The sequence below is a fragment of the Bos taurus genome, chromosome X, assembly GCF_002263795.3.
Source record: "Bos taurus isolate L1 Dominette 01449 registration number 42190680 breed Hereford chromosome X, ARS-UCD2.0, whole genome shotgun sequence".
Taxonomy (NCBI): domain Eukaryota; kingdom Metazoa; phylum Chordata; class Mammalia; order Artiodactyla; family Bovidae; genus Bos; species Bos taurus.
In genome coordinates this window covers 93,051,110-93,077,703 of record NC_037357.1, presented here as the reverse complement: position 1 = coordinate 93,077,703, position 26,594 = coordinate 93,051,110, and the positions used below count along the sequence as shown (strand labels likewise).

The 26,594-nt window shown below is 36.5% G+C and overlaps 1 protein-coding gene across 2 annotated transcripts in view; it reads right to left on the bottom strand.

Annotated features, from left to right (window-relative positions):
- Nucleotides 1-657: 657 nt before the first annotated feature.
- Nucleotides 658-26,594, bottom strand: part of RRAGB (Ras related GTP binding B) — a 41,098-nt gene continuing 15,161 nt past the window's right edge. The window contains 6 exon segments of one of the 2 annotated variants that reach the window (NM_001075279.1): nt 658-1,193; nt 5,176-5,291; nt 6,615-6,706; nt 15,214-15,336; nt 17,493-17,588; nt 20,052-20,274. In NM_001075279.1, coding sequence (NP_001068747.1) covers nt 1,096-1,193; nt 5,176-5,291; nt 6,615-6,706; nt 15,214-15,336; nt 17,493-17,588; nt 20,052-20,274 — 748 coding nt within the window. In that variant the 3' untranslated portion in view covers nt 658-1,095. 2 annotated transcript variants of the gene reach the window in all.

Below are 26,594 nucleotides of genomic sequence, written 5' to 3'. Positions count from 1 at the left end.
CTTGCTTGGAGAATCACAGGGACGGCAGAGCCTGGTGGGCTGCTGTCTATGGGGTCGTGCAGAGTTGGACATGACTAAAGCGACTTAGCAGCAGCAGTAGCAGCAGTTGGTGTCAAGCTCCACTTCTCCCAGTTCACAATGGCTCATCTTTTCCTTGGGAATGAAGTCAAATAAACACCTACCTTGAATGAGGTTTTAATAATACTTAATGAGTATAATGAAAGCACATTCCATTAGGTGTTATGGAATATATAAATTAAACATTCCTGGACTTCATAGAAAGAAGACTTTCATCTCATAAATACTATCTATTTCCCCTCAACTTTTTATTCATTCCTTCTCTAGTTGCATCTTGAAACAGACTTTCAACACATTTCAGGCCTGGATTACTATCTGTTTCTCCAACTGCCATCAGTCAGCCCATAGGTTAACTTTCTTTCAAAATTCCTTTGCCATTTCCTATCATATTATATCAAAACTCTTCTGCCTAGCTTTAAGGCTATCATTTGGCTCATCCTTCCCAACCAACTTTATTTTATACTATTTCCCAAACAGCAAGTCTTCTTCCCCTAGGTTAACTGTGAAATTCATTTTCTTTTTCTTAGGGAAAAGCTGAAGAAACAAGGGAAAGAAAAAAAAAAGAAAGAAAGAAAAGAATGTTACTGAAATCTGTAATAGCAAAACTTTATTTATAATTGCTTTTAAGGAATATTTTTAGTGCATGCTGAGAAAACAGTAATATTCCAAACATATAGGTTACTATCTGATGAGGAATATAAGATGATGTTGGAAAAGGCTTTGGCATACACAACAACTGAAACCAGGTTATTAGAACACTTACACTATTAGAACATTGTTATCAGAACACTTACATATCACCTACTTTTATGTCACACCACATTCATAGACAGTTTATCTTCTAACTTCTTACTGGCTATTTGAGTAAATAGCGTTCAAGGTTATACATTAAGACTGGGGAGTAGGGAAGAAATGCAGAAGTGATAAGCATCACAACATTTCACAGCCTATATATACTAATACAACATTAAGAAATAGTATTCCAATTTTTTTCCTGAAACAGCATTTGGCAAAGTTTTAGCGCATGAGAAGACACTGCTTTGGCCCATCCACTCTTTCCAGCTTTTCAAAGTGTTTCCTGGCATTGCGAATATTGATCAGAGTAGCTGCAGAAGCTGAGGATGGGGTAGGGAAGATATCCAACACAGTTAGTACAAATAGCCAAAGGAATATACTACTAATAAAAAAGAAAAAAAACGAAAGAGAGCCAAATCCCTCAATTTATGTCACAGAGAACCTATGTCCGAAGTTAACCAGAGTTTAATTTTTCTGAGTAAAAGATTTGTTTATATTCTAAACATAATATTTAAAAAAATTTTTTTCAAACTCGTTTAGTTTGGAGCTAGTAGTAAAACATTATCTTCTGCTATATTATAATATTATCATAAGATAGATAATTTAAGAGATAATTTAAATTTCTGGGATTTCCTAGAAATATTGCTAGAACCTTTATTTTAATAGTTGTGATTGATATAAATATTATGGCATGGAGGCACCAAATATCTCTCTCTATGACCCTAACACAAATATGGGAGTACGGTACTTAGAAATACACAATGACATATAAAATGGTTCAACAATGAAAAGCTCAGAGCTTAGAGTGACTAGTCCTTTAAAAATATACCCCATGTCGAGCCAAGTCATACATTTGAGTTTGTTTTCTTTAAAATCCCCAGGTTTAGTAATTTGATTTCTGAAACTCCGATGAAGAAAAATATAATACCCTAGAGTTTAAATTATTTCTAAGCTTCAAAATATACATCAATTAAATAAAAATTATTTACCATTAGACAGAATGTGATCCAGTGGAGAAGGGAATGGCAAATCACTTCAGTATTCTTGCCTTGAGAACCCCATGAACAGTATGAAAAGGCAAAATGATAGGACACTGAAAGAGGAACTCCCCAGGTCAGTAGGCGCCCAATATGCTCCTGGAGACCAGTGGAGAAATAACTCCAGAAAGAATGAAGGGATGGAGCCAAAGCAAAAACAATACCCAGTTGTGGATGTGACTGCTGATAGAAGCCAGGTCCGATGCTGTAAAGAGCAATATTGCATAGGAACCTGGAATGTTAGGTCCATGAATCAAGGCAAGTTGGAAGTGGTCAAACAGGAGATGGCAAGAATGAACGTCAACATTCTAGGAATCAGCAAACTAAAATGGACTGGAATGGGTGAATTTAACTCAGATGACCATTATATCTACTACTGTGGGCAGGAATCCCTTAGAAGAAATGGAGTAGCCATCATGGTCAACAAGAGAGACCAAAATGCAGTACTTGGATGCAATCTCAAAAACGACAGAATGATCTCTGTTCATTTCCAAGGCAAACCATTCAATATCACAGTAATCTAAGCCTATGCCCCAACCAGTAATGCTGAAGAAGCTGAAGTTGAACGGTTCTATGAAGACCTACAAGACCTTTTAGAACTAACACCCAAAAAAGATGTCCTTTTCATTATGGGGGACAGGAATGCAAAAGGAGGAAGTCAAAAAAACACCTGGAGTAACGGGCAAATTTGTCCTTGGAGTACGGAATGAAACAAGGCAAAGGCTAAGAGATTTTTGCCAAGAGAATGCACTAGTCACAGCAAACACCCTCTTCCAACAACACAAGAGAAGACTCTACACATAGACATCACCAGATGGTCAACACCAAAGTGAGATTGATTATATTCTTTGCAGCCAAAGATGGAGAAGCTCTATACAGTCAGCAAAAACAAGACCAGGAGCTGACTGTGGCTCAGATCATGAACTCCTTATTGCCAAATTCAGACTAAAATTGAAGAAAGTAGGGAAAACCACTAGACCATTAAGGTATGATCTAAATCAAATCCCTTATGATTATACAGTGGAAGTGAGAAATGGATTTAAGGGAGTAGATCTGACAGGGTGCCTGATGAACCATGGACGGAAGTTCGTGACATTGTACAGGAGACAGGGATCAAGACCATCCCCATGGAAAAGAAATGCAAAAAAGCAAAATGGCTGTCTGGGGAGGCCTTACAAATAGCTGTGAAAAGAAGAGAAGCGAAAAGCAAAGGAGAAAAGGAAAGATATAAGCATCTGAATGCAGAGTTCCAAAGAGTAGCAAGAAGAGATAAGAAAGCCTTCCTCAGTGATCAATGCAAGGAAATAGAGACAAATAACAGAATGGGAAAGACTAGACATCTCTTCAAGAAAATCAGAGATACCAAGTGAACATTTCATGCAAAGATGGGCTCGATAAAGAACAGAAATGGTATGGACCTAACAGAAGCAGAAAATTATTAAGAAGAGGTGGCAAGAATACACAGAAGAACTGTACAAAAAAGATCTTCATGACCCAGATAATCACAATGATGTGATCACTCATCACTCACCTAGAGCCAGACATCCTGGAATGTGAAGTCAAGTGGGCCTTAGAAAGCATCACTACGAACAAAGCTAGTGCATGTGATGGAATTCCAGGTGAGCTATTTCAAATCCTGAAAGATGATGCTGTGAAAGTGCTGCATTCAATATGCCAGCAAATTTGGAAAACTCAGCAGTGGCCACAGGACTAGAAAAGGTCAGTTTTCATTCCAATCCCAAAGAAAGGCAATGCCAAAGAATGTTCAAATTACTGCACAATTGCACTCATCTTACACACTAGTAAAGTAATGCTCAAAATTCTCCAAGCCAGGCTTCATCAATACGTGAACTGTGAACTTTCAGATGTTCAAGCTGGTTTTAGAAAAGGCAGGGAAACCAGAGATCAAATTGCCAATATCTGCTGGATCATTGAAAAAGCAAGAGAGTTCCAGAAAAACATCTATTTCTGCTTTATTGACTATGCCAAGGCCTTTGACTGTGTGGATCACAATAAACTGTGGAAAATTCTGAAAGATGGGAATACCAGACCACCTGACCTGCCTCTTGAGAAACCTGTATGCAGATCACAAAGCAACAGTTAGAACTGGACATTGAACAGGCTAGTTCCAAATAGGAAAAGGAGTACATCAAGGCTGGATATTGTCACCCTGCTTATTTAACTTCTATGCAGAATACATCACAAGAAATGCTTGGCTGGAAGAAACACAAGCTGGAATCAAGATGCCAGGAGAAATATCAATAACCTCAGGTATGCAGATGACACCACCCTTATGGCAGTAAGTGAAGAGGAACTAAAAAGCCTCTTAATGAAAGTGAAAGAGGAGAGTGAAAAAGTTGGCTTAAAGCCCAACATTCAGAAAACTAAGATTGTGGCATCTGGTCCCATCACTTCATGGCAAATAGATGGGGAAACAGTGTCAGACTTTATTTTTTGTGGTTCCAAAATCACTGCAGATGGTGATTGCAGCCAGGAAATTAAAAGACGCTTACTCCTTGGAAGGAAAGTTATGACCAACCTAGATAGCATATTCAAAAGCAGAGACATTACTTTGCCAGCAAAGGTCCGTCTAGTCAAGGCTATGGTTTTTCAGTGGTCATGTATGGATGTGAGAGTTGGACTGTGAAGAAAGCTGAGCCCCGAAGAATTGATGCTTTTGAACTGTGGTGTTGGATAAGACTCTTGAGAGTCCCTTGGACTGCAAGGAGATCCAACCAGTTCATTCTAAAGGAGATCAGTCCTGGGTGTTCATTAGAAGAACTGATGCTGAAGCTGAAACTCCAATACTTTGGCCACCCCCTGCGAAGAGTTGAATCATTGGAAAAGACCCTGATGCTGGGAGGGATTGGGGGCACGAGGAGAAGGGGACGACTAGGATGAGATGGCTGCATGGCATCTCTGACTCGATGGACACGAATTTGAGTGAACTCCGGGAGTTGGTGATGGACAGAGAGGTTTGGAGTGCTGCGATTCATGGGGTTGCAAAGAGTCGCACACAACTGAGCAACTGAACTGAACTGATTTACCATTAGTACTAATTTATTTTCATTGTGGTAAAATACACATAAAATGAAATTTACCATTTTAACCATTGTTAAATGTATAGGTCAGTGGCACTAAGTACATTCACAGGGTTGTGCGCTATAAAATAGTTTTTCAGTATCTTCAATAATGTACAACTTCTAAAGCAATTAGTTTAAAGAATATGTGGCTTTGAATCCATGTCAGCTAAGTTTAAACTTACGAATGGAAGGATCAGACATCACGACCATCACATAAGTGTTGGATGTAAAAATGTCAATGAAAGCAGCAAAGTTAGAGTTCCTGACTTCCATGCTCTGGAAAGATGCAGCTAGCTTGCTATAGGAGAAAGGGGAAAAGTGAGTAAAGGACATAAAATAATAGTAATATCAGACATTCTTATCTTTCATGTTAACATTTGCATACCATTATATCTCAATCTACCACCTCATTAAGACAGTTAATCACTAATCTCACTTTGTTTTCCAAGGAAACTCTAATGCCAAATTTAACATGTCTTGGAAAGTGGCCTTGACAGAAAGCGGATTAGGACTTGACAGTGACTGTGAAGTGAAGTGAAAAGTGGGCTTAGACATTGTTTCATGTTGCCAAAGATCTCTCTAATATTTAAGTTTATTCAGTTGAAATTTTCCTATCATTGAGATTAACAACTATACCTTTTGAATATTAGTTATGTTGAAATTCTAGAAATGACCCCATTTCTTTGAAAACAAAAATAGTAATAATATTTATATGCAATTTTCAATTTCTTCTTTAAAAATGTTGGCATAAACATACCAGAAAGTTTCAAAGTGTGCTATGGCATTAAAGGGATTACTTACACTTATTCTATTGTCTGAGTATCAAAGTTTTACTACAATAAGAATTTTGATTATTAAAACTTTACTAGATTATGATGTTCAGCCATTCCTACTTCCTACATTCACAATGCTAAGATTCAAACTAGATTTAAACAAAGCTGAGGCAATGTGATCAGACATTTTTAGATGCTCTTCTTTGTACCATTGCTGAAATCAGTACCACACCATTTTTATTATTGTAGTTTTATAGTAAATCTTGGTATTTGATAAGGTAAACCCTCCTTCTTTCTTTTCAAAACTCTCTTGGACATCGTCTGTTTACTTCTTCCCAAATAGTAAAAAACATCTTGAAAGGGTACTCAGCTTAGATATTTTTCATATGCTTCTTCTGCATCAGTTGAGTTTGCATTAAAGAATATTGTCTTTCACTTTAGTCAAGAAGTTTAGAGTTGAGTTTTTGTCTTGTTTTAAAATTTTGTTTATTTATTTTGGCTGTGTTGGGTCTTCATTGCTGCACAGGCTTTTCTATAGTTAGGGGAGTGGGGGCTATTCTCTAGGTGCAGTGCATGGGCTTCTAATTGTGGTGGCCTCTCGTTGTGGAGTACAGGTTTAGTTGCTCTGCAGCCTGTGGGATCTTCCCAGATGAGGGATCGAATCCACATCTCCTGCATTGGCAGGCAGATTCTTTATCACTGAGTCACCAGGGAAGCCCAAGATTTGTTTTTAATATAAGGGACTACACTGAATAGAGAAGTGGAGTCTACTAAAGGTATTTGAACCTCTCAAATATGACAATTTTTTCCTGAGATAAATATTGAATACATCACACAAGATCTCTTACCTGCAGCTCAGCTTAAATTGCTTAATAATGTTGCTGATTTTCTCGAATCTGTGGGCATCACGCTGTTCTTTACACTGATAGTGAGAAATCACCTACAAAAAAGAGCAATGCCCTTTCAATCCATGCAGCATTGTCATATCACCCTCTACTACTCCTCAAGCCATTACATCTGTCAGTCTCTTGGTTACCCTGATTTTCAGGGTAGAGTTGGCAACTGGTTTTACTGTTTTCATTACTCTGTCCCACATTCTATCAGTATTTTGCATAAATTCAACATCCCTAAGGATGACCCATCCAGTAATGTTTGGTTATAATTTTATTAGAACATTTAAGTATTATCTATTTTGGTTCACTGCTAGCCTTTCTCACTTACTTTAAATATTCATCTTATTTCAATATTTCACAGAATAGTTGTTGATTCAAAAAAAGTACAAATCAAAAAGGAAAAATAAATAAAAATTCTTAGCTGTTCTTGAGGTATACTTAATGTACTTAATTTTAACGAAGGCTATAACCAAGTGATTTTTGGTATTATATTTTAAAATCTTAACTGATTGATTCTAACCTCTGAGGATGTACTATTTATAAATGAAAAATGAACCTATTCATGATGCACACCAATGCCAGCTGAAAATGCATCCCCTAACACTTTCAGATTAATAAAACCACAAAAGTAGTCCCACAGGCTGATGTTAAGTTTCTAGTAGGAAGCAAAACTGAGTCATTTGCTAGAAGAATATTCACAGGGCAATTCCCTGAAACTATCTGAAATTTCAAAAACATAATTCCTAGACCAATGGTGGAATAGGTTCCTGTTGCTTGACTTCAAGCATCTCAGTGAAAATAGTCAAAGCACCTAAACACAGTCCTCAAAAGAAACCAAAAGCCACTTGTTATTGTTGGTGAAAAACAGAGTTCATATTAAATTAACCCCTATGATCATATGTGGTAGATGTGGCAGGAAAATACCACTAAGGAGGATTCCATCATGCCATGTGTATCAAGACAGACAGAAAAGCTCACTTGCTTGCTGCTATTCACACTAGTGGGAAAGACAGAACTCAGGATAATGAACTTCCCAGCAAGTAACCCCTGCCTATGGGATGAGGCAGAAGACCCTGGTTAGGTCTCGTTGCCTCAGCTGTACCAGTTAGCAGGAAGAATGAATGCCAAGTATGCTGCCATTAAAAACAATGTTTCTACAAAGTTAAGAGGAAAAACTGCACCTGCATTCTCTGCCCTCTGTTGGCTATAATAGGAAAAGAAACCAGTGTTTGACAGTTTGTCAGCTATATGCTAAACTTTGTACTAGGATTTAATGTTATCATGTCCTATTTTAAACCACACAAAAATTATGATATAGATATTATATCTATTTTATAAAAGGGGAGCCAAACTCAGATTAAAATATGTGTCTATCATATATATGTTGTTTACAAGAGACCCACTTCAGATCTAGGGACACAAAGAGACTAATAGTAAGGGGGTGTAAAAATATATTCCATGCAACTGAAATCAAAAGAAAGCTGGAATAGCAATACTCATATCAGACAAAATAGACTTTAAAATAAAGACTGTTATAATAGACAAAGGAGGACACTACAAAATGATCAAGGGGTCACTCCAAGAAGAAGACATAACAATTGAAATATATATGCACCCAACATAGGAGCACCTTAATATATAAGGCAAATACTAACAGCCATAAAAGAGAAAGTGACAGTAACACAAAAATATTAGGGGACTTTTAACACAACAATTTCATTAAGGACAGATCATCCAGACAGAAAAATCAGTACGGAAATGCAGGCCTGAAACAACACATTAGACCAGATGAACTTCAGTTCAGTTCAGTCGCTTGTCTGACTCTTTGTGACCCCATGAATCCCAGCATGCAAGGCTTCTCTGTCCATCACCAACTCCCGGAGTTCACTTAAACTCATGTCCATCGAGTCGGTGATGCCATCCAGCCATCTCATCCTCTATCGTCCCGTTTTCCTCTTGCCTCCAATCCCTCCCAGTGTCAGAGTCTTTTCCAATGAGTCAACTCTTTGCATGAGGTGGCCAAAGTATGGGAGTTTCAGCTTTAGCATCATTCCTTCCTAAGAACACCCAGGACTGATCTCCTTTAGAATGGATTGGTTGGATCTCCTTGCAGTCCAAGGGACTCTCAAGAGTCTTGCTCAACACCACAGTTTAAAAGCATCAATTCTTCAGCGCTCAGCTTTCTTCACAGTCCAACTCTCACATCCATACATGACCACTGGGAAAACCATAGCCTCGACTAGACAGACTTTTGTTGGCAAAGTAATGTCTCTGCTTTTCAATATGCTATCTAGGTTTGTTATAACTTTTCTTCCAAGAAGTAAGTGCCTTTTAATTTCATGGCTGCAGTCACCATCTGCAGTGATTTTGGAGCCCAAAAAAATAAAGTCTGACACTGTTTCCACAGTTTCCCCATCTATTTCCCATGAAGTTATGGGACCAGATGCCATGATCTTAGTTTTCTGAATGTTGAGCTTTAAGCCAACTTTTTCACTCTCCTCTTTCACTTTCATTAAGAGGCTTTTTAGTTGCTCTTCACTTTCTGCGATGAGGGTGGTGTCATCTGCATCCCTGAGGTTATTGATATTTCTCCCAGCAATCTTGATTCCAGCTTGTGCTTCCTCCAGTCCAGCATTTCTCATGATGTACTCTCATGATGCATAGAAGTTAAATAAGCAGGGTGACAATATACAGCCTTGATGTACTCCTTTTCCTATTTGGAACCAGTCTGTTGTTTCATGTCCAGTTCTAACTGTTGCTTCCTGACCTGTAAACAGATTTCTCAAGAGGCAGGTAAGGTGGTCTGGTATTCCCATCTCTTTCAGAATTCTCCACAGTTTATTGTGATCCACACAGTCAAAGGCTTTAGTATAGTCAATAAAGCAGAAATAGATGTTTTTCTGGAACTCTCTTGCTTTTTTGATGATCCAGCAGATGTTGGCAATTTGATCTCTGGTTCCTCTGCCTTTTCTAAAACCAGCTTGAACATGGTTCATGTATTGATGAAGCCTGGCTTGGAGAATTTTGAGCAGTACTTTACTAGCGTGTGAGATGAGTGCAATTGTGTGGTAGTTTGAGCATTCTTTGGCTTGCCTTTCTTTGGGATTGGAATGAAAACAACAAACCTTTTCCAGTCTTGTGGCCACTGCTGAGTTTTCCAAATATGCTGGCAAATTGAGTGCAGCACATTCACAGCATCATCCTTCAGGATTTGAAATAGCTCAACTGGAATTCCATCACCTCCACTAGCTTTGTTCGTAGTGATGCTTTCTAAGGCCCACTTGACTTCACATTCCAGGATGTCTGGTTATAGGTGAGTTATCACTCCATTGTGATTATCTGGGTCGTGAAGATCTTTTTTGTACAGTTCTTCTGTGTATTCTTGCCACCTCTTCTTAATATCTTCTGCTTCTGTTAGGTCCATACCATTTCTGTCCTTTATCGAGCCCATCTTTGCATGAAATGTTCACTTGGTATCTCTAATTTTCTTGAAGAGACGTCTAGTCTTTCCCATTCTGTTGTTTTCCTCTATTTCCTTGCATTGATCGCTGATGAAGGCTCTCTTATCTCTTCTTGCTATTCTTTGTAACTCTGCATTAAGATGCTTATATCTTTCCTTTTCTCCTTTGCTTTTTGCTTCTCTTCTTTTCACAGCTATTTGTAAGGCCTCCCCAGACAGCCATTTTGCTTTTTTGCATTTCTTTTCCATGGGGATGGTCTTGATCCCTGTCTCCTGTACATTGTCACGGACCTCAGTCCATAGTTCATCAGGCACTCTATCTATCAGATATAGTCCCTTAAATCTACTTCTCACTTCCCCTGTACAAAGGATTTGATTTAGGTCATATCTGAATGGTCTAGTGGTTTTCCCTTCCTTTTTAAATTTTAGTCTGAATTTGGCAATAAGGAGTTCATGATCTGAGCCACAGTCAGCTCCCAGTCTTGTTTTGGCTAACTGTATAGAACTTCTCCATCTTTGGCTGCAAAGAATATAATCAATCTGATTTCTGTGTTGACCATCTGGTGATGTCCATGTGTAGAGTCTTCTCTTGTGTTGTTGGAAGAAGGTGTTTGCTATGATCAGTGTGTTCTCTTGGCAAAACTCTCTTAGCCTTTGCCCTGCTTCATTCTGTACTCCAAAGCCAAATTTGCCTGTTACTCCAGGTGTTTCTTGACTTCCTACTTTTGCATTCCAATTCCCTTAACTGGTATTTATAGATCTTTCCTTCCAAAAGCAGCAGAATACACATTCTTCCCAAGTGCACATGGAACATTCTCCAGAACTGATCACATACTGGCCCACAAAGTGAGCCCCACCTGGTAAATTTAATAAAATTGAAGTCATATCAAGCATCTTTTCCCACACAACACTATGAGGTTAGAAATCAATTACAAGAAAAGAAAACTATAAAAAACACAAATACATGGATGCTAAATAATATGCTACTAAACAACCAATGAATCACCGAAGAAATCAAAGAGGAAATAAAGAATACCTAGAGATAAGTGAAAATGAAAGCATGATGATTCAAAACCTATGGGACACAATAAAAGCAGCTTTAAGAGGGAAGCTTATAGCAATATAGTCTTATCTAGGAAACAAGAAAAATCTCAAATAAACAACCTAACCTTAAAGCAACTAGAGAAGAAGAATAAAACCCAAAGTTTAATAGAAGGAAAGAAATCATAAAGATAGAACAGAAATAAATGAAATAGAGATGAAGAAAACAATAGAAAAGATCAATGAAACTAAAAGCTGGACCTTTGAAAATATAAATAAACTTGATAAACCATTAGTGAGACTCATCAAGAAAAAAAGAGGAGAGGATTCAAATAAAATTAGACATGAAAAAGGAAAAGTTACATACAGCTGATACCACAGAAATTAAAATAATTGTAAGAGACTACTACAAGCAAATATATGCCAATAAAATGGAAAATCTGGAAGAAATGGACATGTTTCAGTACAACGTTCCAAGATTGAACTAGGAAGAAATAGAAAATATAAACAGACCAATCACAAGTAATGAAATTAAAACTGTGATTAAAAATCTTCCTACAAACAAAAGTCCAGGACCGGATGGTTTCACAGGTGATTTATATCAAACATTTAGAGAAGAGCTGACACCTATCACTCTCAAACTCTTCCAAAAAATCACAGAGGGTGGAATATTCCCAAACTCCTCCTACAAGGCCACCATCACCCTGATACCAAAACCAGACAAAGATATCACAAAAAAAGAAAATTACAGGCCAATAACACTGATGAACACAGAAGCAAAACTCCTCAACAAATATTCTTTCAAGCTGGGAGTTTATTTGATTTCGTTCCCTAAGGAAAAGATGAGCCATTGTGAACTGGGAGAAATGGAGGTTGACAACACTAACTAGAACTACTCAAAGCCCTAACTTTTTCAGTTTCCACAGAACTGAAATAGAACACAAAAGCATTTAGGGTATCTACAGCATAGTAGACTCATCTCAATTTTCTTTTCTCTGTGTCATAAAGAAACTTCTTCCAGACTGCTAGAACCTCACTTTTCCTCATCTTACAGTCCGCAATAGCAAGTTTTTACTGAGTAGCAAAAAACAAAGACACAGATCTAAGAAATCAAACATGACACAAACAAATAGAAAGATATACCATGTTCTTGGATTGGAAAATGAATATTGTCACAATTACCATATTCCTCAAGGCAATCTACAAATTCAACACAATCCCTATCATATTATCAATGGCATTTTTTCATAGAACCAGAATAAAAAGTCTTAAAATTTGTATGGAGAAACAAAATTCCCTGAATATCCAAAGCAATCTTGAGTAAGAAAAACAGAGCTGTAGGAATCAGGCTCCTTGACTTCAGACTGTATGACAAAGCTACAGTAAATGAAACAGTATGGCACTGGCATGAAAGTAGACCTATAGATTAATGGAATAGACTAGAAAGCTCAGATGTAAATCCACAACCTATGATCAATTAATCTACAACAAAGGAGGCAAGACTATATAATGAAGAAAAGACAATCTCTTCAACAAATGGTGCTGGAAAAACCAGATAGCTACATTTGAAAAATTAAATTAGAACATTCTTTAACACCATACACACAAAAACTCAAAATGGATTAACGACCTAAATGTTAGACTGGACAGTATAAGACTCTTGAGAGGAAAACATAGGCAGAACACTCTGACATAAATTGCATCAATATCTTTTTCAATCCATCTCCTAGACTAATAGAAATTAAACACAAACAAATGGGATTTAATTAAACTGAAAAGCCTTGCACAGTAAAGGAAACCATAAAGAAAGCAAAAAGACAACTCACAAAATGGGAGAAAATATTTGTAAACTATGCAGCTGACAAGGGATTAATCTCCAGGCTTACAAACAGCTCATGTGGTTCTCAATATCAAAAAACAAACAACACATTAAAAAAGTGGGCAGACCTAAATAGATATTTCTCCAAAGACATACAGATAGCCAAGAGGCACATGAAAAAATGCTCAATATCACTAATTATTAGAGAAATGCAAATCAAAACTATAAACGAGATGTCACCTCAAACCAGTCAGAATGGCCATCATGAAGTCTACAAACAATAAATGCTGAAGAGGGTGTGGAGAAAAGGGAACTCTCCTACACTGTTGGTGGGAATTTAAGTTGGTACAGCCACTAGGGAAAACAGTGTGGAGGTTCTTTAAAAAACTAAAGCATGGTTGTCATATGATCCAGCAATACCACTCCTTGGCATATATCTCAATAAAAGTATAATTCAAAAATATACATGCATCCCTATGCTCACAGGAGCACTATTCACAATAGCTAAGACATGGAAACAGCCTAAATGTCCACTGACAGTGAATAGATCAAGATGTGGTACATAAATATAATTGAATATTCAGTTCAGTTCATTTCAGTCACTCAGTCATGTCCTACTCTTTGCAACCCCATGAATCGCAGCACACCAGGCCTCCCTGTCCATCACCAACTCCCAGAGTTCACTCAAACTCACATCCATCCAGTTGGTGATGCCATCCAGCCATCTCATCCTCTGTCGTCCCCTTTTCCTCCTGCCCCCAATCCCTCCCAGCATCAAAGTCTTTTCCAATGAGTCAACTCTTCACATGAGGTAGCCAAAGTACTAGAATTTCAGCTTTAGCATCAGTCCTTCCAATGAACACCCAGGACTGATCTCCTTTAGAATGGACTGGCTGGATCTCCTTGCAGTCCAAGGAATTCTCAAGAGTCTTCTCCAACACCACAGTTCAAAAGCATTAATTCTTCGGTGCTCAGCTTTCTTCACAGTCCAACTCTCACATCCATACATGACCACTGGAGAAACCATAGCCTTGACTAGACAGACCTTCGTTGGCAAAGTAATGTCTCTGGTTTTGAATATGCTATCAGCTTTCTTCACAGTTGAGTAACTGAATATTACTCAGCCATAAAAAAGAATGAAATAATGTCATTTGCAGCAACATGGATGGACCTAGGGATTATCATATTAAATGAATAAGTGAAGTAAGCCAGAAAGAGAAAGATAAATATCATATAATATCATTCATATATGGAATCTGAGAGAAATTATACAAATGAACTTGTTTGCAAGATAGAGACTCACAGACTTAGAGAAGGAACATGTGATTGCCAGGGTGGACAGGTGGGTGTAGGGATAGATTGGGAGTCTGGGATTGACACATAGATAGATGCTGCTATATGTTAGAATAGATGGCCAATGGGGACCTACTGTACAGCACAGGGAACTCTGCTCAATATTCTGTAATAACCTAAATGAAAAAAGAATTTAAAAAAAAGAATAGATCCATGTATATGTAAAAAAAGAAAAGAAATGTGTCTAAAATCACCAAGCTTTGGTAGAGCTCAGAAACAAATTTACTGTGAGCTACTCTTAGGGTTATATTTATGCAGCTGATCAGCGATTACTTATGCAGTTCTTGTGACATGTCAAATGAGTTTTTATTACTGTTATTAAACATTTTGCTTATAAATATAATATTGGGTTTTTCATACTCCCTCACAGCCATATACACAGTAGGAGATAATATTATTAAGTTGAATTTATAAGAAAAATAATGCCAACATACCTTTTTGCCCTTTCACCTCGCCATCTGAACTCTTATCTATGCCATTGAGTTGACCATTACATCTCTTCCATGTTAAAAGTTTTAAACTGTTTTGGAGAAAGGGGTGTGATGCAAGTTTTCTCAAAGGAAAATACCCATCATTTCATAATAGAAGTCAATGGGAAATAGGAATTATTTAAGGCAAATGGACAATTATTAACAAAATAATCTAAATTCTATAGTAACAAATACCTGCAAATGTCTAAGTGATACTAATTATTAAAGACCAACACATAAAAGAACTCCTTTCAAGTTACTTGCTGACAATACTACTTCATAAATAAAGCTATGTATGCTGAAGTAATGACAAGAAGGAAAATGAGTGTTTCTGACAGTGGCAACATATTCTCCATTGCTGAACAGAAGAAGGTGAGTGTGAAATACATCTGCACAGCAGAAAGTTCTTACCAGAAAAGTGGCTCTCTCAAATAGAAGTACTTCATCAGCCTCAATAATTTCAGCAAAATTCCTTAGGTTCATTTCCAGCTGCTGGACATTGGGGATCAGCTGATAAACAATGCTGGACCAAGCCTAACAGAACAGAAGCACAGTGCAATATTACTAACTGGTAAACAGGCCCAGATCTTTGCAAATGAGTAAGTATACTATGGGCTTCCCTGGTGGAAGTATACTATAATATATAGAAAGGAGAATATAGTGATAATTGAGTCCTCAACAAATTCTAGTAACAAATATAACACAAATGACGTGAGAAAATGAAACTAATATTTATTTTTGTTGTTCAGTTAGATTTTTAAAAGTTTCAAACACTTATGAAATGCTTCTTTCCACTGATAGTTAAAAATCAACAAATACTTTAGTTCCATCATATTGCCTTAGGGAAAGCTGAAAACTCTGATTTATTGGGCTAAAGAACTTCTAATCCAGTCATTCAAATAGATATCTAAGACCAATAGTGTAGATTGCTCTTAAGATCAGAACCTAATATTTACATACATCCAAGAATCAATTTAGTGTAAACACCAGAGCCACATAGAAAAATGGCCCCTCCCCTCAATGGAATAACATACAAGAGAAATTACAAGAGAAAATAGTGGCTTTATTTGAAAAGGCTTATTGTCAGCTGTATAAATTATTGATCTAATCAAATTAAAAGTGGTCCACTGTGTGTTTGCCTAAAACTGATTTCATCCAGAGGAGTATGACTATAATAGGAATTTAAATTAATCATACCCTCCCTCTATTTTCTTAAGGCTCTTTTATTTGAATTTTCATTATAATATTCCTTTCAATTTCATTCCAATTTGTCTGGTAGAGTGTATAATCTTCTCTCCCCTACTAGAGCACAGGAACCTGGTCTTAGTTATTTGTGTGTCCAACAGTATCAAGCAGATATGCAATGAGTGCTTGTAGAATAAACTTTAATAAATATAAAAATTTATGTCAGCTCTATGTAACATTTATGTAAGAGATGTAAGAGCCATGTTTCTGTTCCAATTAGTTTTATTACTTAGGCATGGGGGTTCAGGTTCCAAGTTCCCAGGTCGGTGTTAATGTCACTGCTGAATTTACCTTGGAGAAGGCACCAAAGCTAACCACAGCAGAGACATTGTCACTCACAGCAGTGTTGTGATTAGCCAATTGTCTTTGGTCGTGTTATGTATTGCCATCCTTCACACCGCAGTTGGTTCTTATCAGTGCGTCATGTCCATCCTTATTCACGGTTACCTGTTCTATGGGAATAAGGCTTTGAGAGAAATTCGGCCCAAATTAATCTAGAACAGTATTTCCTAGACAGGTATCTCAAAATGATCTGTTATTAGAGTGAGGCTGGGTCAACATAATATTGGGAAAAATTAATTAGTTAAAAAAATAAATCAGTGGTTATGTTTTAAAGTCCAACTGTTTTTCTCCTTGGCAAATCAGGTTTCTGTGCTTTTGGTTGAAGATACTTGTCAAATGCAGTTGATACTGAGGCTGTAGCTATGAGTCACTGAAAAGGATGCTTTCCTACCCAGACTTGTCAATGAACACCAGAAACAGTCTGAAGGAAAGGTCTGACCACAGAAGACCCAAAAGAAGCCAGTCTTTCAAATCACTAAATCACTGGGAGAAAGCAGGATAAGGAGCCTATGTGCCAATGAGGTAATTTCAACTTCATCCATAACACAGCTATTATTGTAACCTTTACAACTACTATAAGCAGTGTGGTATCCATTCCAGCAATAGGAACAATTTCTTTGGTTGAAAGAATGCTAGTCTTTAATTTTGCATGAAAGTTGCAGCTACATGTCTCATTCTAAGACTCCCTTCTCCAATTACTCCCCTAAATACTGTTCTTCTATTGCCATCCAAACTTAGACAGACTAGCTTATATCCTGTAGAGGTACCTGAATATTAGATACAGTTCCAATCAGCATTGAGACCAAAACAGGTCAAAATGGATGATGGCCAGTGAAACCTCTACTGTCATGAAGATCTGCATCAAATTAATCAGGACCAAACTGGGCTAATTCAGTGTGATCTGGTAGGTATGTCGACCCAACCTAAAATCAAAACCAAAATCTCTTAAGGTTAAGTTGAATATTTTTCAATGTATTGTAGATAATTTCTTCTTTTAGTTCAACACATCTAGATTGCTATGAAAGGGTCTAAAATCTTTTAGTTTTGATAATACCTTTCTAGTTTTTTTTTCATGCTCTTTAAACTCAGGGAAACATACACACCTTATAGAGAGTTTCATCCCAGATAGATGTCCGGAAGCAAGAGCATTCCAATGGGCGAGACAAACGCCTCAGATCTTCTTCTCGCTCTTTAAAAATCTGAAGTAAAAATACCAATATACTGATCAGCATACAACAGCTATCTTCTCTCACTGCAATCTGAGGTGCAATATTTCAAAATATTTTAAACAGAGGTATTTCATTTTCCACCAGAGGAATTTTTAAATGTGTATCTTGCTTTACAGACTAGGATGGCAGAGATGATTTCAGGTCAGGTCTAAAAAGTGCAACAGCTACTAGAATTCTTCAGGACTGTGCTGCTTATTCTGAGTACTCACTGAGAGTACTATGTTGGAAAATAAAATTCACCATATAGAGAAATCTTAATAAAGGATACCTAACATTCCAAATCACCCAATCTGAGTCACTTTTAAGATAACCATACCAATATCAAGATTTTATCAATCAAAATACTTAAACTTGTATAGATATGTTTCTCTCTCATACACACATGCATATATTCATACATATTATTTCTATACAGCCTGTATTTATTTGGCTACATAGATATAACAACTCATTACACACAAATCAAATAAATACAGCCTGTATTTATTTGGCTACATAGATATAACAACTCATTACACACAAATCTATCTATCTATATATATATAGACACACACACACCCATATGCACATGGAAAAACATCAATTTATACAAATATAAATACATACACAGATATTTTCCAGAGCTTGCATGAGTGTATGTTCAACATTGTGATGGATAATTTTATATAACCAATTTGACTAGGCCATAGGATTCAAACATTTGGTTAAACATCAATTTAGATGTTGCTATGAAGATATTTTTAATGAGATTAATATTTAAATCAATAGACTTTTAGTAAAGCAGATCCCCCTTCAAAATATGAGTAGGCTTTATATAATTGGTTGAAGGCCTTAAGAGAAAAAGACTCCTGTTTCCCAGGAAGAGGGAATTCTGCCTTCCAGACTGCCTTCTGACCCAAGCTTCAACACTGACTCTTTCCTGGGTTATCAGCCTGCCTGTAGATATCAGACTTGCCAGCCTCTGCAATCATATGAGTCAATTCCTTAAAATTAATTCATTCTCTCTCTTATTCTCACATACTTCTTATTTGTTCTCTTTCTCTGAGGAACCTGAGTAATACACACACATATAAGGAAACACTTTATTTTGCTTGAAATTGCTATTCACAGAACACCCTAGCCATTTTACTCTAAAACTTCCAAGTTTGACTCTTTAATGAAAGAGTATACTTCTGTTAATTAAACTTAAAATCCCACAAAGAACATTAATGTATCTTTGGGGATATTTACATAAGCATTTAGAAAACATTAAGTTGATCAATAAAATTATAAGTACTTAAAAAATCCATTGGAATGCTCTAGGATTTTCTGTGGTAAATTGGGCCAGGGAAACAAAACAGAAAACCCTAAACTAACAAACCCTCACAATCTCAAGGCCAAGCTACATACAGAATTTTCAGCTGAATTAAGAAAAAATTAATACTTAGTGAGAGGGAAAAGGAATTAGAAAGGATAGACACTCCAAAGTCCTTTACAGAGTCAAATACTGAACTGTCAAGTTGTTTCTAAAAGCCTGGAAGTTAACCCAGAAACAACAAAACATACGCAAATACTGGAACACTGAAGGCAATCATATAACTAATTATGGAAAAAAGTATTCTTGACCACAGTTATTATCAAAAAAATTCTTAAGCTAAAGGGGATCCTTAGACTCCTAGGTTCCAACCCTAGGAGGAACCTAGGAGTTCCTAGGAACCGTATTCCTAGAGGAACTGTATTCTTCTATATCACCAGTATATTTTGAAACTGCTTTCCTCAACTTTATTTATTCTTGGAAATAGATAATCTTCACTTTCAGCTTAGACTTTAAAATCCAATCTTCTCATTTTATATTGAGCAAACTAAAGCTGAACTGTATTTGTGACTTGCCAGTCCTGGGGTCTCATAGCTAGCTAGGAGTTTGCCCTTTCTACTGTGTCTTTTCTGGTTTAATCTTTGTGTACTAATCCCCATGGTAGAAAAGAAGATAAATATACCATATCAGTGCAATTATGAGGTCTTGGAATTGTGCCTAACACTGTGTAATTGGCATTTGAATTGGTGCATACCAGTTTCCAAGGTCAATCTAGAGACAGTTGTGACCTTTCTTCATCTCAACCCTGGTGGGTCTTCTAGCCTTGACAATAACTGTCTGTTCTGAAGGACAGTAAAACAAGGGCAGCAAATATATTTTAAAAATATATAAAGCTGCTTAGTGATATCATGTGGTTAGGATCCTTTCCTAAATTTGAACATCATTTGCTAAATAAACATTATCTTTCCCTTACCAGAGAAGGTGTGTTTGTGTTTTTAAAAACAGATGTCAACTTTATTTTGAAAGCCTATACTGAGAATTTTTTTCCCTAAAAATGAATGGTACAAATTTCCCTATATCTCTACAAAAGAAGTTTACAAAGCACATCAATCATTTAGTGCATCACCCTTTCTACTTACCAGGTCTCGTTGATCCTCCTGTACCAGATCCATTTTGTGCACCAAGCAAAAGATTTTGGCATCTGGAGAATTCTGCAGAATGGCCTCCAGGCATGATTGGTAATAGTGCATGTCCTTTTCCAGTTCGCGGCTTTCCACATCAAAGACATAAATCAAAACCTCCACATTTCGGAATATGTTGTCTCGTTGGCTAGTAAAATAATTTTCCATGAAGGTGTCCTGTCTAGGGGGTAAAAGAAAATCTAGGTAGTAAGCAAATATCACTTAATCACTCCTATTTATGATCTATTTTTGTTGGCTTAATCAATGTGAAAGATAATGCTAACATTTCAAATTAAAAGGCAAATGATAATAAACCAGGATGGGCTCACTTTCTTACTTATTAGGCCACACCTTGTACCACATTTTGCCCCCCTCCTTGTGTTCCAAATATATTTGACCTTCTGATAGTTCTAGAGACCCATGGTCTATCCACTATGCTATTCAGTCTGTCTCACATGTCTCATACTTTTACACCTAATTAATGGCTACTTTTTCCACTGGATTTCAGTATAATCCATACTTCCTCACAGAAACCATCCCTGCCCTCACTGACTTGGACAAATCCAGTCACCACAGACCCTTATACCAACACATTGGTCTTATTTGTAACACTCACCACAAGTGTGATATTACACATATTTGTGTGAGTTTTTAATTAAAGACATTCAATTCCCTAGACAGCAGGCTCCATGAAAGGAGGAACTATGGCCATTACTACTTGACATTGTTTCCCAGCTTTTAGCACAGAGCTTAGCACAGAACAACTAACACAGAGTAGTTGTTCAATGAATATTTACTGAATGAATAACTAGTTACACACTCTAAACTATATGAAAATGGCTCCAAGTTAATTTTTTAGTAGATTTTGCTCTTTGCTTCTTAGGCTATATACAGCTTTCCAAGAAATTCTCAATTACCAGCTACTAGAAGAAAACAGTAGTGTTTTGTCCTGAACAAACAAACAAAAAAAAAAAATCAAGGAGTAGTATCAACAACATGGTAGAATGAAAAGCTACCTTTGTCTCTCCCCTTTTATCTACAACCAGTAAAACATTCACAACTCAGCAAAGGTGTTTTTGCCAACACACCAGGATGCTAGAGAATTCCACACACCCACACCTCTAAAGGTGGATGGACTGGAATAGATAAAGGAGGCAGGACCTAAGGAACAGTAAAAGTATTACCTGCAATTCTGATTCTCTAATCAGGGCAGCTAAGCCCACAGACCCATATAACCTGGCAGCAGCAGGGTAGGCAGCGCACACAACTCCAGCCTCCTGGCTGCAGTGACACCCATGACCACAAGTAACTATACAGTAGCAGGAATGGGGGTGGGGGCCCTGTGTCTCCAGCCACTGAGGTTCCTAAGTCTCCAGCCCCCTGTTCTTCCCCAGTAGCAGCAGAGCCTATGAACCTTAGAAAACCAGATAGGGAAGAGGTACTGGTATGAACTTGGCTCCCCCTACCCCTTCCCCCTGCAGTGGCAGAGCCTATGACTCAGAGGATACTGGAAGCAAGGGAAGAACCACCATCCAGGTACACCATGAAGCTTCTGCCAGTTCAACAGGCAGAAGCAAGGTGCCAATGAGCCTGAAAACACAAGAAGTGATAATGAGCACAAGAGCAGGGGGCACACTTCTGACAGAGATAGCTCAGGTAAGATAAACCAAAGACTTATACTAAAGGGCCACCTATGGAAAAAGAAAAGACCTCTAATTTCTAACCGGTTCCATATCACATGCTCTGTCAGAAGAAGCATCAGGAAGAACCACAGTAACACTGCACCACAAAAAGAAAATGACAATTCTCCAGAAATCAAACATAAAGTCAAAGAATAATGTGATCTAACTGATAGAGAATTTAAAATAGCTATCATGAAGAAACTCAACAAGCTACAAAAACTCAGAAAGGCACCTCAATGAGCTTAGGAATAAAACTAATAAACAGAAATGCTTTACCAAAAAGATTGAAACTTTAAGAAAGAACTAAAATTCTGGAGCTGAAAACTCATAATAAATGAGATGAAGAATGCATTAAAAAGCACTGGAAATGAAGCAGACCATATGAAAGAGAGAATTAGCAAATATGAAGATAGAAATCTAAGATGCAAAACAAAGAGGAAATTCTATAAGAGCTATCTGACTCTTTTAGTAGGGCAACATTAGGATAGTGGACATCCCAGAGGGAGAAGGGAGCAGAGTTTACAAAAGCTGAGGGAGTTTATCAACACTAGAGCTGCCTTACGAGAGATGCTGAACAGAGTTCTTATACCAGAAACAAAAAGACAAAAGTACACAAAACTTGGCATAAATAAAGTGATAAATGGGTTTCCTCGATGGCTCAGTGGTAAAGAATCCACTTGCAATGCAGAAGATGTGGGTTTGATCTGCGGGTCAGGAAGATCCCCCGAAGAAGGAAATGGCAACCCACTCCAGGATTTTTGCCTAAAAAATCTCATGGACAGAGGAGCCTGGAGGGCTACAGTCCAAAAGGTTATAAAGAGTTGAACACAACTCAGCATGAGCATGAGAAGGTGACAGAATCAGAAAATTGCAACTGTCAGAACAGGTTTTTAAATGCTTTATTATAGCATAAAGGTTAAAAGGGGAGAAAATGCAAAAAAAATAACTATAGCTACTTTAATTTGGTAACAAACTCACAATATAAAAAGGGGAAGTTTGAGACAACAAAAACACAAAAGAGAAAGAGGAAAACCATGTAGTTAAATGAAGATAAGATGCCATTAACAGAAAAAGGACTATTTATCTATGTGATATTTGATATACAGTTCATGGTAATTGCAAGACATTAATCTACAATGGAGACACAAAACGTACAAAAAGAGGAAACTGAGGAAAATATCAGAAAACTACCAACCAAAAATGGCAGACAGAAACACAAGGAAAATAAACAATAAAAATATAGAGCAAGTAGAAAACAAAAGATAAAATGGCAGTACTAAGTCCTCATCCATCAATAATAACCCAAAATGTAAGTGAACTGAATTCATATGAAAAGACACAGAGCAGCTGGATGGGTTATAAAGTAAGACCCATATTAAAAAATCAGAAACAAAAGATACCATAAAAATACAAAGGATGAGAATAACAAAAGATACCACAGAAATACAAAGGATTGTAAGAGAATATTCCAACAAATTGGACAACCTAGAAAAAAATGGACAAAATCTTAGAATCATAAAATCTTCTAAGACTGAACCATGAAGAAATAAGACAATTCGAACAGGCTGACCACTAGTACAGACATTGAAATAGTAATTAAAAAACTACCGAAAAACAAAAGCCCAGGACCAGATGGCTTCAGATGAATTTCATCAAACATTCAAGGAAGATTTAATAACTAGCCTTCTCAAACTACTCCAATAAATTGAAGAGAAGGGAACACTTCCTAACTCATTTTATGAAGCCAATATCACCCTAATACCAAGTCAGACAAAGCCAACACACACAAAAGGAAAATTACCAGCCAGTATCTCTGATGCACATAGATGCAAAAATAGTCAACAAAATAACAGCAAACCAAATACAATACATTTAAAGGATCATGCACCATGATCAGTGGGATTTACTCTAGGGATACATGGATGTTTCAACACCTGCAAATCAATCCATGTGATATACTACATTAATAAAATGAAGTATATAAATCATATGATTACTTCAGTAACTGCAGAGAAAACATTTGACAAAATTCAACATAAATTTATTATAAAACTCATTAAAGTAGGTATAAAAGGAATGTACATCAACATAATAAAGGCTGTATATGATAAACCCACAGCTAACATCATACTCATTGGTGAAAAACTGAAAGCTTTTCTCTAAAATCTGGAACAAGACAAGAATGCCCACCATCAACATAGTACTGGAAATCCTAGCCAGAGCAATTAGGCAAGAAAAGGAAATAAAAGATATCTAAATTGGAAAGGAAGAAGTAAAACTGATTTGTAGATGACATGATTTTGTATAAAATCCTAAAGTCTCCACCAAAAAAAAAAAAATAAACAAATACAGTAAAGTTGAAGGATACAAAATCAATATACAAAAACCTGTTGTGTTTCTATACACTAATAATGAGATAGAGAGATTAAGTAAACAATCCCATTTATAACTATGACAAAAAGAATAAGATATCTAGAAGTAAATTTAACCAAGGAGGTAAAAGAACTATACCTTGAAATCTATAAATTGCTGATAAAAAAGAACTGAAGAAACAAATAAATGGGAAGATATTGTGTGCTCTTGGATTAGAAAAATATTGTTAAAATGTGTCTATAATGCAAGGCAATATACAAAATGAATATAATCCCTATTAAAATTCCAAGAAATTTTTTTATAGAAATAGAAGAAATAATCCTAAAGTTTGTATGGAATTACAAAAGACACAAATAGTGAAAGTAATTCTGGATAAAAGAACAAAGCTGGAGCTATAACAGTCCCTGATTTCAAAATACTACAAAGCCACAGTAATCAAAACTGCATGGTATTAGAAGAAAAATAGATACAGATCAAGGGGCAGAACCGAGAGTCTAGAAAACTATGCATATACAGAAACTAATTTATGGCAAAGAAGCAAAGAATATGCAATGGACAAAGTATAGTCTCTTCAATAAATGGTGTTGGAAAAAATGAAGAGCAACATACAAAAAAAGGAAAAAAAAAAAAAAAAAAGAAACTAGACCAATCTCAAACCATACAGAAATAAAATGAAACTAATCTCATACCATATAGAAAAATTAACTGAAAATGGAAAATTGTTTAAAGACTTCAACACAATATTTAAAACCATAAAACTCCTAGAAGAAAACTTAAGCAGTATGGTATTTGACATCAGTTTTAGCAATATCTTTCTAGATATGTCTCCATAGGCAAGGGAAACAGAAATAAAAATAAACAAATGGAACTACAAAAAACTAAAAAGCTTCTCCACAGCAAAAGAAACCAACAATAGAACAGACAACCTACTGAATGGGAAAAGACATTCAAATCATACATCTGATAAGGTGCTAATATCCAAAATATATAAAGAATTCACATAAACTCATCATCATCAACAACAAAACAATCTGATTAAAAAATGGGCAGAGCAGCTGAATAGACATTTTTCCAAAGGTATGCAAATGGTTAACAGGAGCATGAAAAGATGTTCAATGTCACTGATTACTAGGGAAATATAAATGTAAACCACAATAATCATCTAAGGCCTGTTACACTGGTTATTAGCAAAAGGGTAGGAATAACAAGTGGATAAGTAACAAGTGGAAAAAGGGGAACCTTTATAAGCTCTTTGTGGGAATGTAAATTGGTGCAGCCAGTATGGAAGAAATATGTTGTTGCTGTTGTTCAGTTGCCAAGTTGTGTCAGACTCTTTGCGATTCCATGAGCACAAGAAGCTCCTCTGTCCTCCACTATCTCCTGGAGTTTGCTCAAATTCATGTCCATTGAGTTGGTGATGCTATCTAACCATCTTTCCCAGCATTAAAGCCTTTTCAGTGAATTGGACTCTTTGTATCAGGTGGCCAAAGTACTGGAGCTTCAGCTTCAGCATCAGTCTCTTCAGTGAATATTCAGGTTGATTTCCTTTAGGAATGACTGGCTTGATCTCCTTGCTTTCCAAGGGGCTCTCAAGATCTTTCTTTTATACTTCTTTGTATTCTTGCCACCTCTTCTTCATCTCTTCTCCTTTTGTTAGGTCCTTACTGTTTCTGTCCTTTATTGTGGATTCTCATGATAAAGAAAGAAATATGGAGTGTCCTCAAAAAAATCAAGACTACAACTACCAGCTATCCCACTTCTGGATATTTATTCAAAGAATATGAAAACACTAACTTGAAAAGATACATGCACCCCTATGTTCACTGTGGCATTATTTGTAGTAGATAAGATATGGAAACCACCTAAGTGTCGATCAAGAGATGAATGGATAAAAAAGATGTCATATCTATATATAATGTACTACTATTCACCCATAAAAAAGATGAAAACTTGGCATATGCAACAACATGAATGGATCTTGAGGATATTATTTTAAGTGAAATAAGTCAGGTGGACAAATACCATATGATCTTACTCATCATACAAAAAGTAATAAATAAATTTACAAATCAAACTAAAAAAAAAACATATAGATATAGAAAAAAGAGTAGTGGTTATGGGAAGGAAAGGGGCAGGAGGTGGGTGGAAAGGATAAAGGGGGTAAACTGTATGGATAGAAACTATATTTTGGGTTGTAAGCATGCTGTAGGGTATACAGAAGCAGAAATACAATGTTGTACACATGAAATCTATATGATGGTAAAAACCAATGTTACCTCAACAAAAATTAAATCTTAAAAAAAAAAAAACAAAAATGAAAGAACTATATAAATAAAGAAGGAAAGAAAAAAGATATGTACTATGAAGTCTTTTGTCATAGCCACCAAAGACTGTGTATGTTAATCTAGTGTGGTGTAACTTTCAATGCTTTTCTTACTATGTGATA